The sequence below is a fragment of the Engraulis encrasicolus genome, chromosome 1 (assembly GCF_034702125.1).
Source record: "Engraulis encrasicolus isolate BLACKSEA-1 chromosome 1, IST_EnEncr_1.0, whole genome shotgun sequence".
NCBI lineage: Eukaryota > Metazoa > Chordata > Actinopteri > Clupeiformes > Engraulidae > Engraulis > Engraulis encrasicolus.
In genome coordinates, this window is record NC_085857.1 from 47,538,638 (window position 1) to 47,553,866 (window position 15,229).

General features: G+C 42.3%; 1 protein-coding gene across 1 annotated transcript; it reads left to right on the top strand.

The window, feature by feature from the left end:
• Window positions 1-6,330: 6,330 nt before the first annotated feature.
• Window positions 6,331-12,885, top strand: LOC134453514 (polymeric immunoglobulin receptor-like). The gene is made up of 6 exons (XM_063204313.1): window positions 6,331-6,566; window positions 6,859-6,955; window positions 7,710-8,057; window positions 11,634-11,759; window positions 12,261-12,307; window positions 12,530-12,885. The coding sequence occupies exons 1-6, from the start codon at window positions 6,522-6,524 to the stop codon at window positions 12,824-12,826; spliced, it is 960 nt and encodes a 319-aa protein (XP_063060383.1). The 5' UTR covers window positions 6,331-6,521; the 3' UTR covers window positions 12,827-12,885.
• Window positions 12,886-15,229: the final 2,344 nt, after the last annotated feature.

Consider the following 15,229-nt stretch of genomic DNA (forward strand, 5'->3'; position numbering starts at 1 on the left):
CAAATGCCCACTAGCACTAGCGCTAACAATAACGACCCCATGTGCTTAAATGCCCATCCACCCACATGCCCTGATATTACCAATCCCTTGTGCCCATTTGACCAACCAATCAGAGGCCCTGACAATGACCACCCTATGCGTTCATTGGAGCAGTCACCCATAACCCTCGTTGCCAACCCCTTGTATTCATTTGATCAAGTGCCCAAAAGCCCTGATGCCAACCCCAGGTACCCATCTTATCTTCAGCCAGCCGAGAGCCTTGGTATTAACAATCCCATGTATTCCATGGCCCAAGCACCAATTAGCCGTGATGGTAACTTAACATGCTCCAAAACGCAAATACCCACAAGCCCTAGCGGTAACCCAGCACACTCAATGACCCCTGGTAATGAGCCTGACAGCGGAAGCCACATCTCTGCCATGTTGACGAAAGAGCTGTCTTCAAACGATGACTCTGTGTTGTCTGGTGAAGATGAAGATGAGCTGCTTACGACCTATGTGATTGTGAGCCCTGTGTAGTAATGGTAGTGCAGTAGTAGTAGTAGTAGTAGTAGTAGTAGTAGTAGTAGTAGTAGTAGTAGTAGTAGTAGGGAGATGATCTTTAGATTAGAATGTTTTTGTTTGGCTAATTTTACAGATTACTCAGTGTACTGTATTTGTTTTTTGTACTTTTTATAACTGTTTTATGGAAGATCATCTGCTAAGTGTGATGTGTTGCTGGCTTCCATGGCAAATTTGCATGGTATTTTTGAGACAGGCTAATGTATAGTATTGACAAGTATAACTGTAATCAGGGCCGCCGACAGGGGGGGACAAAGGGGTATGTTGTCCCAGGCCCAGGGAGATAGGGGGCCCAGAATTGGGTCCCCATTACATTGTATGTATTGGGTAGGGGGCCCTTTCAGATGACTTTGCCCCGGGCCCAGCAAAACCTGTCAGCGGCCCTGACTGTAATGCATATTGCCCCATCATAGTTCTGTGTGTGTGTGTGTGTGTGTGTGTGTGTGTGTGTGTGTGTGTGTGTGTGTGTGTGTGTGTGTGTGTGTGTGTGTGTGTGTGTGTGTGTGTGTGTGTGTGTGTGTGTGTGTGTGTGTGTGTGAGAAAGAGAGGATGGACGGGTTTCAGGCCCATTGAAAGTATTTTGTTCTTTACATTATATTTTGTATTCTCACATTTTTCATTATGATTTTAAAAATAAAGTTTTCATCTGGTTGTCAGCTGTTGGTCTTTGTTTCGTTATACCTGAGCTACAGTAAAGGAAGACAGCAGAAATGGACCTGCCATGCCCTGCATTATAAAAGAAGATAATTGCGGAAAGTAATCAAGGCAAAATGTAATTGTAGTAAGTAATGAAAGTCAAAAAGGGGAAAAAGGAAAAATTCTGGACATTATAGATTGCATATACTTCTAAAATTGTACCAAGCTCCCCAGGTATATATGTATACATATACACACAAACATTCTGCAATTCTGTTTTTAAAAAAAATGTCACAAATGTCATCACTCCTAGCTTGACGACCTGGACTGATATGAACATATTAGTCTAGAATCACCTCATTTAGATAGCTGAGGGCCGTGAGTGGGACCAAAATGTTGTCATTATAGGCATATTGCCCCAGCACAGCCTTGGCCAACGTCATGGCTAATCAAACACACACTTTTTGGGGGGACTTTTGTGGTGGTTGGTGGGCACACGATGGGCCTTTTGTGCTAAGCAGGGGTCTGTTGGTGAGCTGCAGGGCTAGACCATTTTATACCCCTTACCCCTGCTTGACCTCTCTTTGTGTCGTTCTTGTCTAGTGCTCTCGCTACTGCTCTCTCTCTCTCTCTCTCTCTCTCTCTCTCTCTCTCTCTCTCTCTCTCTCTCTCTCTCTCTCTCCTCTCTCTCTCTCTCTCTCTCTCTCTCTCTCTCTCTCTCTCTCCTCTCTCTCTCTCTCTCTCTCTCTCTCTCTCTCTCTCTCTCTCTCTCTCTCTCTCTCTCTCTCTCTCAAAAGGATACCGTTCCAGAGCAAAAAATAGACTGTTTGAAAGTCTGAGTAGGAAACTAGCAGTTATGAGAAGTGTGGTGTAGGCGGATGTTGGATGTGGGTTGTGCAGAGGATGCGTCTCGCATTTTACGTAATCAGTAGGTTGAACTAATTAAGCAGACCTATGGCGAGAGAGAGAGAGACAGCAGAGTAGAGGATGCTGCTCTCCCCATCCTCCTCCATGACTGAGTTACACTGAACATGGTACCACCCCATCGCACTGCTCCATTGGGGGCTGCCCCCTTGCACGGGTGAGGCGTTGTATCATTGTGTGCAGTGTGCACTTGTGTGTTGTGGAGTGCTATGACATACTGGGCATTTCAAAACCTAGTGTGCACACTTCCAAGTGTATTCAACCAAATTAGTCACGCCCAGTGATTGGATACTCTTTATTAGTCACACCCAGTGATTAGATACAGCCAGAAATTGTCTAAGCTATGAGATAGGCGTCTCTCATTGGCTCCCATTATAGCCCCGTTGGCGAACGCAGCCAAGTAAAAGATGAATGGGAGCCTATTGGGCTAAATGGCTCAGCAGGGATTTGTGAAGGTTCTGTTCTCTGGTTTGTAAAGATGTGTGCACATTCTGTACCTTATCATGAACGTTGTATTAGAAGTGAAGTTAAAGGTTCCTGACATGGCTTTGTTCTCCCAAAGACGTGTTAGTTTTGTCCTGCAACACGCTAGCATTCGGCTAATACCTGCTGGCTGAGGAATCTTTGCGACTATTCACGACCAGAGCTGACGAGAGACGTACTCTGACTGATCCTAGCAGAGACATCTACGGTCACACACCTCAAAACCCCCCCACCGCCGTCCAACATGTTAATTGAAGGTGCCCAAATTCTTAAGGATGAGCGCAGTCATTTCCTTTACCCCATGTACACATGCCGCTTTTCCACCACCTTAAATGCAATAAATAACAGGTGTCCGCAACAATCCTAACATAACTTTAAACACATCGACATCTGAAGTCAGACTTAAAACTACAAAACAAATGGCGTAGTGCCGTAAAGTCGATTGTCACGTGTTATGTCATTGCTATAGTTGAAATAAGGGTCATTTTCACGAATGTAACACTTGACAAGATGCAAACGTGTCGGCAAATGCTTGCACTTACTCATATCTATCGAACGCGACTCCATTGTTTCCAGGGAAAAAATCACACGGGCAGATAGTTCTATGAGAAGGGTACAGCCCCATTGGCACCCATTCATTATTTACTTGGCTGTGATAACATAGCTGCAGTGCCACTCCTGGCCACACCAGCTAGTTGTGGTTCTTGTACAAGATTCCATTTTCTTTGATACAGCGTAGAGTTCACCAAAGAGTATCCTGTCACCTTCCGTGACTATTTAGGCTGATATACTTGGAAGTGTGCGCACTAGGTTTTGAGAAATGGCAATGGGAGTTCAAGTTTTCCAGTTGAGCTTTCACTTAAAGTAGTGAGCAACTCCATCCAAGCACAGGTGCCACAACTCAGCCAATCAAGGCAGCAGCTCCCACTGATTCCATGCCAGCTGATTGAGAGGAGAGGGACAACAGGGCATCTCTCTCTCTCTCTCTCTCTCTCTCTCTCTCTCTCTCTCTCTCTCTCTCTCTCTCTCTCTCTCTCTCTCTCTCTCTTCTCTCTCTCTCTCTCTCTCTCTCTCTCTCTCTCTCTCTCTCTCTCTCTCTCTCTCTCTCTCTCTCTCTCTCTCTCTCTCCTTGTGTCTCTGGCTATTTCTAGAAGTGAAGTGTTCTGGCCTCGCTATTTTCGGAGGAATATCCGATTATTAATTACACTAGTTATTGGACACTCCAAGGTGAAATCCCTGAAAAAATGGCCGTTACTCTAGCAAGGCTAGAACACTTCACTTTGAGAAACATCCTCTGTCTCTGTATCTCTGTCGGTCTCCCTCTCTTTCTGACCACCCTAGATGATCCACGCAATCATCATCATCATCATCATTATCATCATCATCATCATCATCCCCTCTCTCTCTCTCTCTCTCTCTCTCTCTCTCTCTCTCTCTCTCTCTCTCTCTCATCTCTCTCTCTCTCTCTCTCTCTCTCTCTCTCTCTCTCTCTCTCTCTCTCTCTCTCTCTCTCTCTCTCTCTCTCTCTCTCTCTCTCTCTCTCTCTCTCTCTCTCTCTCTCTCTCTCTCTCTCTCTCTCTCTCTCCCTCCCTCTCCCTCTCCTGAGGTTGTTTACATGTGTGTTGAGAAAAGGGGAACTGTCTGGATTTCAACTGCACGGAGATACAGGAAATAGTTTAACCACAGGAAATGGGCAAGAGTGAACACACACACACACACACACACACACACACACACACACACACACACACACACACACACACACACACACACACACACACACACACACACACACACACACACACACACACACACACACACACACAGCCCCAACTTCATATCTTTGTGGGGCCCTCCCATTTACTCCCATGCATATTAATCCTAACAATAGCTAAATAATGCTAAACTGTACCCAAACCAAAACAATACCTAACCTTAACCTGTCAGTGAGGAAATGTTTTTGCACTTTCACTTTTACCAGTAACAACAAAACTACTCCAGCAAAAGGGGTCAAAACATGTGGGGCACAGGATTTGGGCCCCACATGGAGCGAGGGCCCCACCTTGTTGATGTGCTCCAATAGCAGTGGCCTCACTAAGGTAGATTGGTGCAGTACACACACGCACGCACGCACGCACGCACACACACACACACACACACACACACACACACACACACACACACACACACACACACACACACACACACACACACACACACACACACACGTGACTCAGAAGACTTGCCACCATGAAAAAGAGGGAGGGGAAAAGGGGGAGAGAGAAAGAAAAGGACATGCCTCACTGACCAGTAGACCGTTTCCTAACAAGGCAATGAAGATGGCCAACAAAGATACGAGGCTGCTAGTCCTGATTGTCTTTCTGCAAGTTTGCGGTAAGATGCTTTGCAACATTACATTGCATTACACTTACGGTCGCTAAGGCTTTTATATTGTATATTTTACTTAAGTTCTTATGCCCTGCGAATCACATTGGCAGTATTAGTGTTATGACTGGATGATGCTTTTACAATAAATGTGCATTGTGGTGAACCGTTTGTCTTTTTTGAACAATTTCTACAAAGTCAACCAGAAAAGAATTCACACAAAACCTTCAGATTATTACTCAATAATGGTCATGATTTTATGAGACGGTCATGAAACGTGTTTTATGCAATCATTAATTAGACAATTGACGACTCCATATTGGTTACATTCCCTGGAGTGACGTATGGAGTAGAGGGGTGCAATAACAAGCCTGTAATCCTCTGATCTAAAGCCCATCTCCTTAACCATTAGGCCACAGCTGCAGCAAATTACAGCAACACTCTTTTAACAGAGACAAATCCAACACTTTGATGGAATGAATTTGTCCCTAATCTCTAAGTGTTGCAGGCGAACGTGACACTAACACTAACACTAACACAACCACTTGCGCAATCACATCCCTGCATAAAGAAAAAGTATATGGCAATGAAAAACATGCAGGCTTTGTTATGACACAGAAATATGAAAGTGTGGAGAGAGCAAGTGAGAAAGGGCCAAATTGACCGAGTCTCACTCCCAAAGAATGGTGGGGGCTATGAGTTAACTTTGTCTCAGGACCCACCAAATCTGTCAGTGGGACTGTTTAGAGGTGTTCTTTGTTGAAAGTTTGAAATGTCACCCTGATCAAATCTATGGCTTTGGCCTTGGGTAACGCACCTGTAAGTAACTTAGGATCAAAGAGTCATAGAATTCAGTTAATTGTGATATACTGTAATGCAAACATGAAGACTATTACTTCTCATGTCTCATTTCAAGGGTTAACACCAGGTAGGGCTTTTTTAAACCCATTGCGGAAGATGGATTTTTCCCCAGTCCTTCTAGATTAGAATATTACACATACATCTTCAAGCTGCCGTAGATCTGTGATAAAAATAAGACATCATAGCCTACTGATTGCACAATATTCAAGGTCTAAATTGTTCAAATCACCTTTATTCTTATAGGCCTATTGTATTTGCAGGATCATATTAAGCTAATCTGATGCCTCTGGGTACTATACTTCAGAGGTGCCCTGTTTATGATAAATATTTGTGAAGTTTGTCTCATGTAGTGCCCCTTCTTTGGTCAAAAATGGTTGGTGCACCTGGGCACTGTGCCACTCGCCCTCATGGATACTCAAATACCCCGGTATTTGGCGATGTGTTTTTAATCATATCACACCTGATCATGGGCAGGTTTCTGCTGGGCTTTGCGCGTGGAAAAATCAGTAGGAGAGTCCATCATCCTAAAGTGGAAGTACGACTCGAGCCACAGTCGCACGACCAAACACTTCTGTCCGTCAGATCGTCTACCAGGGGTCTTGGCAAACTCACACGCCGCACAAACGCAACCAAGAAAGTCGAGAGGCTGGATCAGCTTGGGGAGAGTCTCGATGTACGACAACACAATCAACGGATCCTTAAAAGTCATTTTAAAGGTAGAGTACTGTATGTCATTTTTTCGTAATTTTTTTTCACACATTTAAGCTGCACTTTCAGAAATATTTCATGAATATTTACCACCATCATCTATTTCTTAGTATTCATTACGATTGGGAAAATCACTGTACTTTGGTCAGAGCAATATATAAATAATTAATATAAATGAATATATACAATGTATTAATATTAATTATAAATTATATAAATAAATAGTTAATAATCATGAAAGGTTTTTGAATGGGTACCTTTAAAAATAAATGAGTAAAATGGCATGCTCTACCTTTGAAGAACCTAACAGCAGAGGACACTGGGAAGTACTGGTTTGCGGAGAGTCCGGGCTGTGAGGTTGATGGACACACAGCGGTCAATCTACGGGTGACAGAAGGTGAGCAGTTTTGCCATCTCAAGGTATGTGGGGGCTGTAATGTTTACATGACAACTCCAAAAGCTTCCAACCATACTCCGGGGTATATGGTCTTTAATGGAAACACAAACCGAGCAAGTTTAACAGCACCATTCAGCTCGACACGACACGGCACAGTCGGGTTGTATGTGGAAAAAAGCCTTAAAGGACCAGTTCAGTCAATTTCAACATGCAGTTGTAATGCTCACACTACCTGGACTACTGGACTTGTCAGTACCTGAGATTTGTTTTTTCTTCATCAGCCTTTTCCGAGATCCTGGTCATTGTAATGGGGGCAGCGCTTTTTATTCCCAAAAACATCCAAAAGGTTATACAACAGCAGCAGACAACTAGCAAACAGCGGTACCTTTTGGGAAAATATTTGGAGTAGGCCTATGTTAAATTTTAAAAAAATGTAAACAAACGCTTCCCCCATTAAAATAGCTCATATCTCGGAAAGGGCTGAGCCGAAAAATGTGGCATCACCAGGTACTGACAAGTCAAGGGTAGCGTGAGCAATACAACTGTATATTAAAATTGACTGAACTGGTCCTTTAAAGGCAGCTGAGTGGAGCTGTTAAAACAGCCTGGTTTGTGTTTCTACAGCATTACAAAACTGTACACACACTGTAGAGGACTTCTGAAGAGTCATTTCCAGTTATAAAATGCAAAATAAAAAAATTGTGGATACGTCGTTTTTTGCAATGAAACTCTTCATTATTGCACCATATTACAGGACAAGCAGAGGAAGAAAGCCCCCATCAAGTCTCAGCATATGTGGGCCATGACGCCAAAATCAAATGCCACTATGAAGAGGTCGACAGGGATAAGAGCAAGTACCTGTGCAAAAACGAAGACGTCGGATGCAAGCGCAAAATAAGAACCGGACTAAAGGACCAATGGTGGTACAACGGCAGGTACTCTCTATACGACAACACCAATAGAAGACACTTCCTGGTTTCCATCGCCAACGTTACCAGAGAGGACGCTGGGATTTACTGGTGCGCTGTGGACGAGCTGTTTCATGACGACGCTCCTGTAGCGGTGGATAAGTTTGAGGTGGTGCGACTGGAGGTGCGCACAGGTAGGCCTGCAGTGTGTTGTTTGTCCAGGAAATATCAACCTCTCTCTCTTTCGCTTTCTCTCTGTGTTTCATTAAACCATTGTTTATTTGTTTAACTTTAATTTAGCCAGGACAGTCCCATTGACACTGAGGGTCTCTCTTGCCAGGGAGTTCTGGTAAAAATGGCAGCCAAGCAGACAATTGACTAGAGATGCACCGGATCCTGATTTTTAGGATCCTGCCGGATACCGGATCCACTGCTTAAGATCCTGCCGGATCCGGAACCGGATACCGGATCCTACGAAAGGGTTGAAACACATAGTCTACTCGCACACGTGGGCCATTTTTATTACGTTTGCTCAAACTATTTTTTAGACTCATTAGCTTATTGACAAACTGCCTGCAACGGCCACTTCCAAAGGGCTTTCACTCCATGCAGAGATTGGGGTTGTGAAAGACTGACTGAAAAGCTTAGGCTACGTAAAAACTAGAGATGCACCAGATCCTGATTTTTAGGTAACTGCCGGATACCGGATCCACTGCTTAAGATCCTGCCGGATCCGGATCCTGTGAAAAACCCTATTATCCTGCCTTTTCCGGATCCGGAATCTCTACAATTGACAAACACTGCTTTATTGTATTGTATTGTATTGTATTGTGAAACACAACAAAATGCAATGACATTCAGTGTTCACAATTTTGATTTACAATAAAACGTTCACAATATAACAAGGCTTTCGACAACTGCACGTTATATCTATATGCATGCAATGACATTAGAAAAAAGTGTACAATTCTTTAATATGCATAACAATGAAGGGGTTAGGCTGGGGCCTCCATAGTGTAATGGTGAAGGAGTTTGACTATACGTACAGTATGGTTGCAGTTTCACTCCCCACCCTTACCAATACCTTCCTCCCTCCATGGCTGAAGTGCTCTTAAGCAAGGCACATATTCCCACGGTGCTCCGGAGACTGTAGCCATTACTTTGTAATATCTGTAAGTCACACTTCAAGATTCAAGATTCAAGATTCAAGAAGTTTATTGTCATTGTCAATGAAGTCAACGAAATTGTGGGTGGAGCAACAACACTGCGTAGTTTGAAGTAGGCCTATAGAAGTAACCAAAAAGAAGTAGTCAAATAAAGTCTAAATTCATGAAGTATATCATGAAGTATAATAAATTAAAGTAAATAATAGTAATAATATGAGTATTAATAAATTAACCAAGTAAATCAAAAACAGTAAAATAAAAAATGTGATCCTCTCCCCACAATTCAAAGTTAATAACCCAGTGCTGTTGATATTTTTAAGGTGCACACAACACACACACACACACACACACACACACACACACACACACAGACACACACACACACACACACACACACACACACACACATACACACACACACACACACACACACACACACACACACACACACACACACACACACACACACACACACACACACACACACACACACACACACACACACACACACACATGTATGCACACATGTATGAATACACAAAAATCAATAGGATGTTACAGTAGGCCTAAGTGCCATCCCTTAAAAGGAAAAAAACACAGAACACCAGTCCAGAGACCTATGTAAGAGCACTAGAATTAAGCAGTCTAATGGCTTCAGGGTACAGGCTATTAGAAAGTCTTGTAGTTCGTGCCTGTAATGACCTGTATCTTCTGCCTGAGGGAAGCAGTTGGAACAGGTGGTAAGCAGGGTGGTGACAGTCTTGCAAGATGTTTTGCACTCTTCGTAGACAGCGTGTGGTGTAGATTGTACCTATCTCTGGGAGAGGTGTCCCAGTGATTCTCTGTGCTGTTTTTACCACACGCTGGAGTGCCTGCTGGTCTGCTTTTGTGGAGCCAGAGTACCACACCAAAGACCCATACATCAGAACGCTGCTGATCGCACAGTTATAAAAGTTCACCAGCAGCGGTCTGGGGATGTGATAGCCTCTTAACTTCCTCAAGAAGTAAAGTCTTTGCTGGGCCTTACCCACGGCTGAGGCTATCTGTGTACCCCAGGACAGATCATCAGCCACAGTCACCCCCAGGAATTTAAAGCTGTTGACCCTCTCCACCACCTCTGAGCCGATGGAGAGGGGTCTGTGAGGGGTCTTGTTCCTCCGAAAGTCTACAATAATTTCCTTGGTCTTTTTGGTGTTTAGGGCCAGGTTATTGTTGTCACACCATGTTGTACCTCCTTCCTGTAGTCCGTCTCATCGTTGTTTGTTATCAGTCCAAGAACGGTGGTGTCGTCAGCGAACTTGACTATGAGGTTGGAGGGGAAAGAGGCAGAGCAGTCATGGGTGAACAGGGTGTAGAGCAGAGGGCTTAGAACACATCCTTGGGGCGCGCCGGTGTTGATGGTAATAGTGGATGACATGTGATCACCTACTCTGACCCTCTGTGTGCGATCAGTCAGAAAATCCACAATCCAGTTGCACAAGGTGGTGTTTAGTCCCAGCTGGTGTATTTTGGAACGAAGACTGTAAGGCCGGATGGTATTGAAGGCCGAGCTGTAGTCCACAAAGAGGAGACGTGCATAGGTGTTCTTTTGCTCCAGATGATACTTTGGATAAGGGCATCAGCTAAATGGCATGCAATGTTATGTAATGTTTACACTGCGGCTCATTACAACATATTGTCTGGGTTGCTGTTCCTCTGTGGTTTGTGGCAAGCCACTGGTAAGTTCATGCAATAGAATCGATGAGACCGGGACCCACAAGTTGTTCCTCCTCTGGTCTATTGTCATATAGGTTGAGTGAGAGGGTTTGGAACTCTTTGTCTAAAATGCCTAAAATAGATATTTGTAATAGTTTTGAGAAAAGATTTCTAAAAAGCAACTGTGTTTTTAATTATCCAAATGGTACGCTATGTGTATATGTTACCAGATAAAATATCTGTTTTTTTTATATAAATATCACTGCACAGCCAAGGCCTATGTTGCTCTATTGTGTTGGGTCTGCTGTGGCCTGTGTCTCTGTCCCTGTGTCTGGTCATGAAGAAGAAGATGATGATGATGATGATACATTTAAATGGTTCTTCGGTGGTCTGTTAGGTCCTTCTGCAGACTCTACTCTGGCTCTGCCTGTGTGTCCCTTTTTCTGTTCATGGCAATAATACCACCACCACTACCACCACTATTACTACTTCTACTAATACTACCACCACCACCACAACTAGGCTATTACTACTTCTACTACTTACACCACCACTACTACCACTATTACTAATATTACTAATATTAATAATAAAAATAATAATAAAAATAAAATAATAATAATAATAATAAAAATAAAATAATAATAATAATAATAATAACGACAATAATAATAATAGTACATTTAAATGGTTCCTTTATTGTCTGTAAGATCTTGCTACAGGCTCGGCTCCGCCTGTGTCTCTGTTCCTTTGTCTGGTCAGGACAATAATAATAATAAAAATGAAATCAAAATTTTAGATAAATAAATAAAATTAATAGAATTTAAAAAAGAAACAACAACAACAACAACATTATTAATAATAATCATAATGATGATGATACATTTAAAACCTTTGTTGGTCTGTTAGGTCCTGCTGCCGGCTCCGCTCTGGCCTTGCCTGTGTGTCTGTCCCTGTTCCTGCTCATAGCGGCGGCGACTGCTGGAGCTGCTGCATTCATCTGCATCAGGGGCAAGAAGAAGAAGAAGAGTGTAGGTACGGAAATATCTCTCCTTTTTCCCTTTCTCTTCCTCGACTTATTTCCCATGGAGAAGAAGAGGGGTCTAGGTCTGATAATAGTACTGTATTTCTGTTTTTTTCTGTTAATTTTCTATGATCATTTATTTTATTTTCTCTTCCTCGTTACTTTTCTATGATCATTTGGGACTTTTGGGAAACTTTGTGTTGTTTTCTTCACGTCCACGGAGGTGGTCCGAACAAGAGTCAAGAGATTTGTGGCCTATGTACCTACCTGTAGGTGAATACTGTTTTGTTTCTGTGTGTGGTCAGTTTAGATGGTAAATGCTGTTTAAGCCCCATCTAGTGGATGGAATTGGCCATGAATAGAATATTAGATAACAAGAAAGTACTGTGTGTGTGTGTGTGTGTGTGTGTGTGTGTGTGTGTGTGTGTGTGTGTGTGTGTGTGTGTGTGTGTGTGTGTGTGTGTGTGTGTGTGTGTGCGTGTGCGTGTGCGTGCGTGTGTATTTGTGAATAGAGCTGAACTTCACCCAAGAAGACACAACGTTTGGAAACACCAGAACAGTGAGTACCAATAAGTTGAAAACAGAATGCTTTTATCTTCAACAGAAACACATCAAGTAACCATAAAACATTTATCTTTCTTGATATTAAACTAAAATGCAAAGATTTCAAAACCATATGTATAAAACTGTACATCAATCAATATAATATATCAAAAACATATATAAAATATGATTCATCTAGCTGTTTTCTCTCTTCATTTGTCTAATTGTTTTTGTTTAGAAAACATACACTGACAACGATAACCAGGAGAAGAAAAACACCAACATGTCAAGCTCTTCGAGCGAGGTTCATACTATTCATTCTGAGACTAATCTACCCACAAACCCCTGCAGCATGCCACTAGCCGCAACTCCTAGCGTTGAAGTGACTGCAGACTGCCCCCTGCAGGTACCAGGCCCCAACTACGCCTCTGTGAGGTTTCAAAAGAGTCCCCATTCAAGTCACACAGACTTAGCCACGAATAATGATGATGACGGTGGCACTAAGTGCACCTATGCAGCGGTTAAATGTACATAGTGCACAGTGTGTTTGGGGGTTGAAAAAACGTACTCAGTACTTAAAGGTGCACTTTGTAATACGCCCTATTTTTCAGAAGTCATGAAATGTATTTGAAATGTAATAGTGTGCAATGTTGTTTTGTGTGCAAATCCGATAAGATGATATTCCCTTTCTTAGTGACCATGGTAGCACTAAGGCCCTCGATACCCTTGCTGCAGGAAACGTGTGCATGGGCACGTTTTGTGCATGAACTCGTCAACATGCGTATTTTTTGTCAATTTTGCGTGCATTAGATACTTCATCCAGACACGTGTGTTCAATGCAATATTGTCACAATCCCTGGGGGTGGTTGTAAAAAAAAGACTGCACTGCAGCGAAGTTCCCCGTGAGTGTTTCCGGTGAAAAGGACGATGGCGGCAACTTTTCAGCTGGTCTGAAATTAAAAGCATTTGTACGATCATACTTCTCCATTGCACTTTAATGAAGGAGCATTAGACCTGTTCAAAAAAACTTTTTTTGTAATTTTGAAGCCAATTGCTGTGATTCCCATTCTCCAAGGTGTGAAATGGCTAGATATAAAATTATTTTGATTTTGGACCATGGGAAGACCTGCCTCAAGAGCCATAAAGTTTCAATGTTTATTTTAATCAAAAACGCCTGACATTTGGCCCCATTTTGCCTAATAACTTCACAGCCATTTGTCATAGAGCATTGTGAGTGGTGTCACCTGAAAGCTGACAATATTGCCTTTCAGATGATACCCAATATGTCAGTATCATGCACAGTTATAGTTGCCTTTAAAGCAGAAATGTGTTAAATTTAGGCGAATTTTGGTGGTTTCAGCTCAACAATACACAATTGGACCCCAGAAAGGTTTATTAATTCACCAAAGTATAGTGCCAAATTGAAGTCTGAAAGAAAATATATTTCCTAACATTTCATATATTACCAGTGACACATCCTGAACTGTCAGAACACAATATATAAAGTCGTGATCTCTTGCTTACTCTTCCTGTGCTGTCGGAACACAATATTGGCCTAATTGATCCTGATTTTGTTGGTTTGCCAACAAAGAAATTATCAGTCTATAATTTTAATAGTAGGTGTATTCTAACATGGAAAGATGGAATATCAAAAAGCAAATCCAGAAAGTAGCTTAAAAGAATATATATTAGGAATTTGTTTCTATTACATTGAGGGAGATAGGCATTTGATCCCCTCCTAACCATTAGGAGTTCTGGTCCCACAAATCAGATGAATCAACTTATCATCTGAATTCAAGACACCGGAAAATAGTCAGCTGACTTAAAAAGTCTCCCGTTGATAGAAATGTTAAACGAATCAGACACAAAACTCTCCAGACATGGTAAAGAGCCAGAAGCTGTAAAAAGATGTTCGTGATGTTAGATTGTGGACCTGAACATGGCTGGAATGGACAAAAACACAAGTAAGAGTGTTTCAGTAAACAGCACCAACAGCTGTGTCCTTAAGAAATATAAAAACGACTGCTGATCTACCTCAGTCTTATGGTGCAATCAAAACACAGTCAAAATATCAGGCTTATACTAAGCATAAAACATAAAGCCAGACTATTGTAGCCTCATAATGCCCACACTTCCACAGTGGAATGCTGTAATAGTTGTTGAAAAGACATACCATACTATTACCTTACTACTTACCAAAGACTACCATAGTACTACACTACTATTACATTACACAGAGCCTATAGTGATACATTACGACTTGGTCATTGCCATTCTGGTAACAGTAAATGTATGCTGTTGTCTTATGTCTTATGTCTTTTCTTATGTCCCAAAGGTGTGTGTGTGTGTGTGTGTGTGTGTGTGTGTGTGTGTGTGTGTGTGTGTGTGTGTGTGTGTGTGTGTGTGTGTGTGTGTGTGTGTGTGTGTGTGTGTGTGTGTGTGTGTCGCATTGTCAATAAACCATGGATGAATGGATCTCAGCCATTGTAGTCATGGACTGTTTCAGCTGCCTCTATCTGGCAAGCAACAGGATAGAAGCCATGACAGTCAAAACAGCTATTTTTACCAGATAATAAGACAGATGAACTCAAGAGAAGATCAGCAGAACGCACACACACACACACACACACACACACACACACACACACACACACACACACACACACACACACACACACACACACACACACACACACACACACACACACACACCTTAAACTTCATTATCATGTATAATAAGTGTGCTAAGTATACAAAGTGTGCAGACATTGAACTTTATTTTCATAGTGTCTGACCCTTTTGTCCTGTACCTTCTCCTGGGAGAATTTGGTGTCTGATTCATTGACTGTTTCTATCAAAAATCATCTATTTTCTGGTGTCTTGAATTTTGATTATGAGTTGTTTGGAAGTGCCCAACTGGTCTGTGGAACCAGAACTC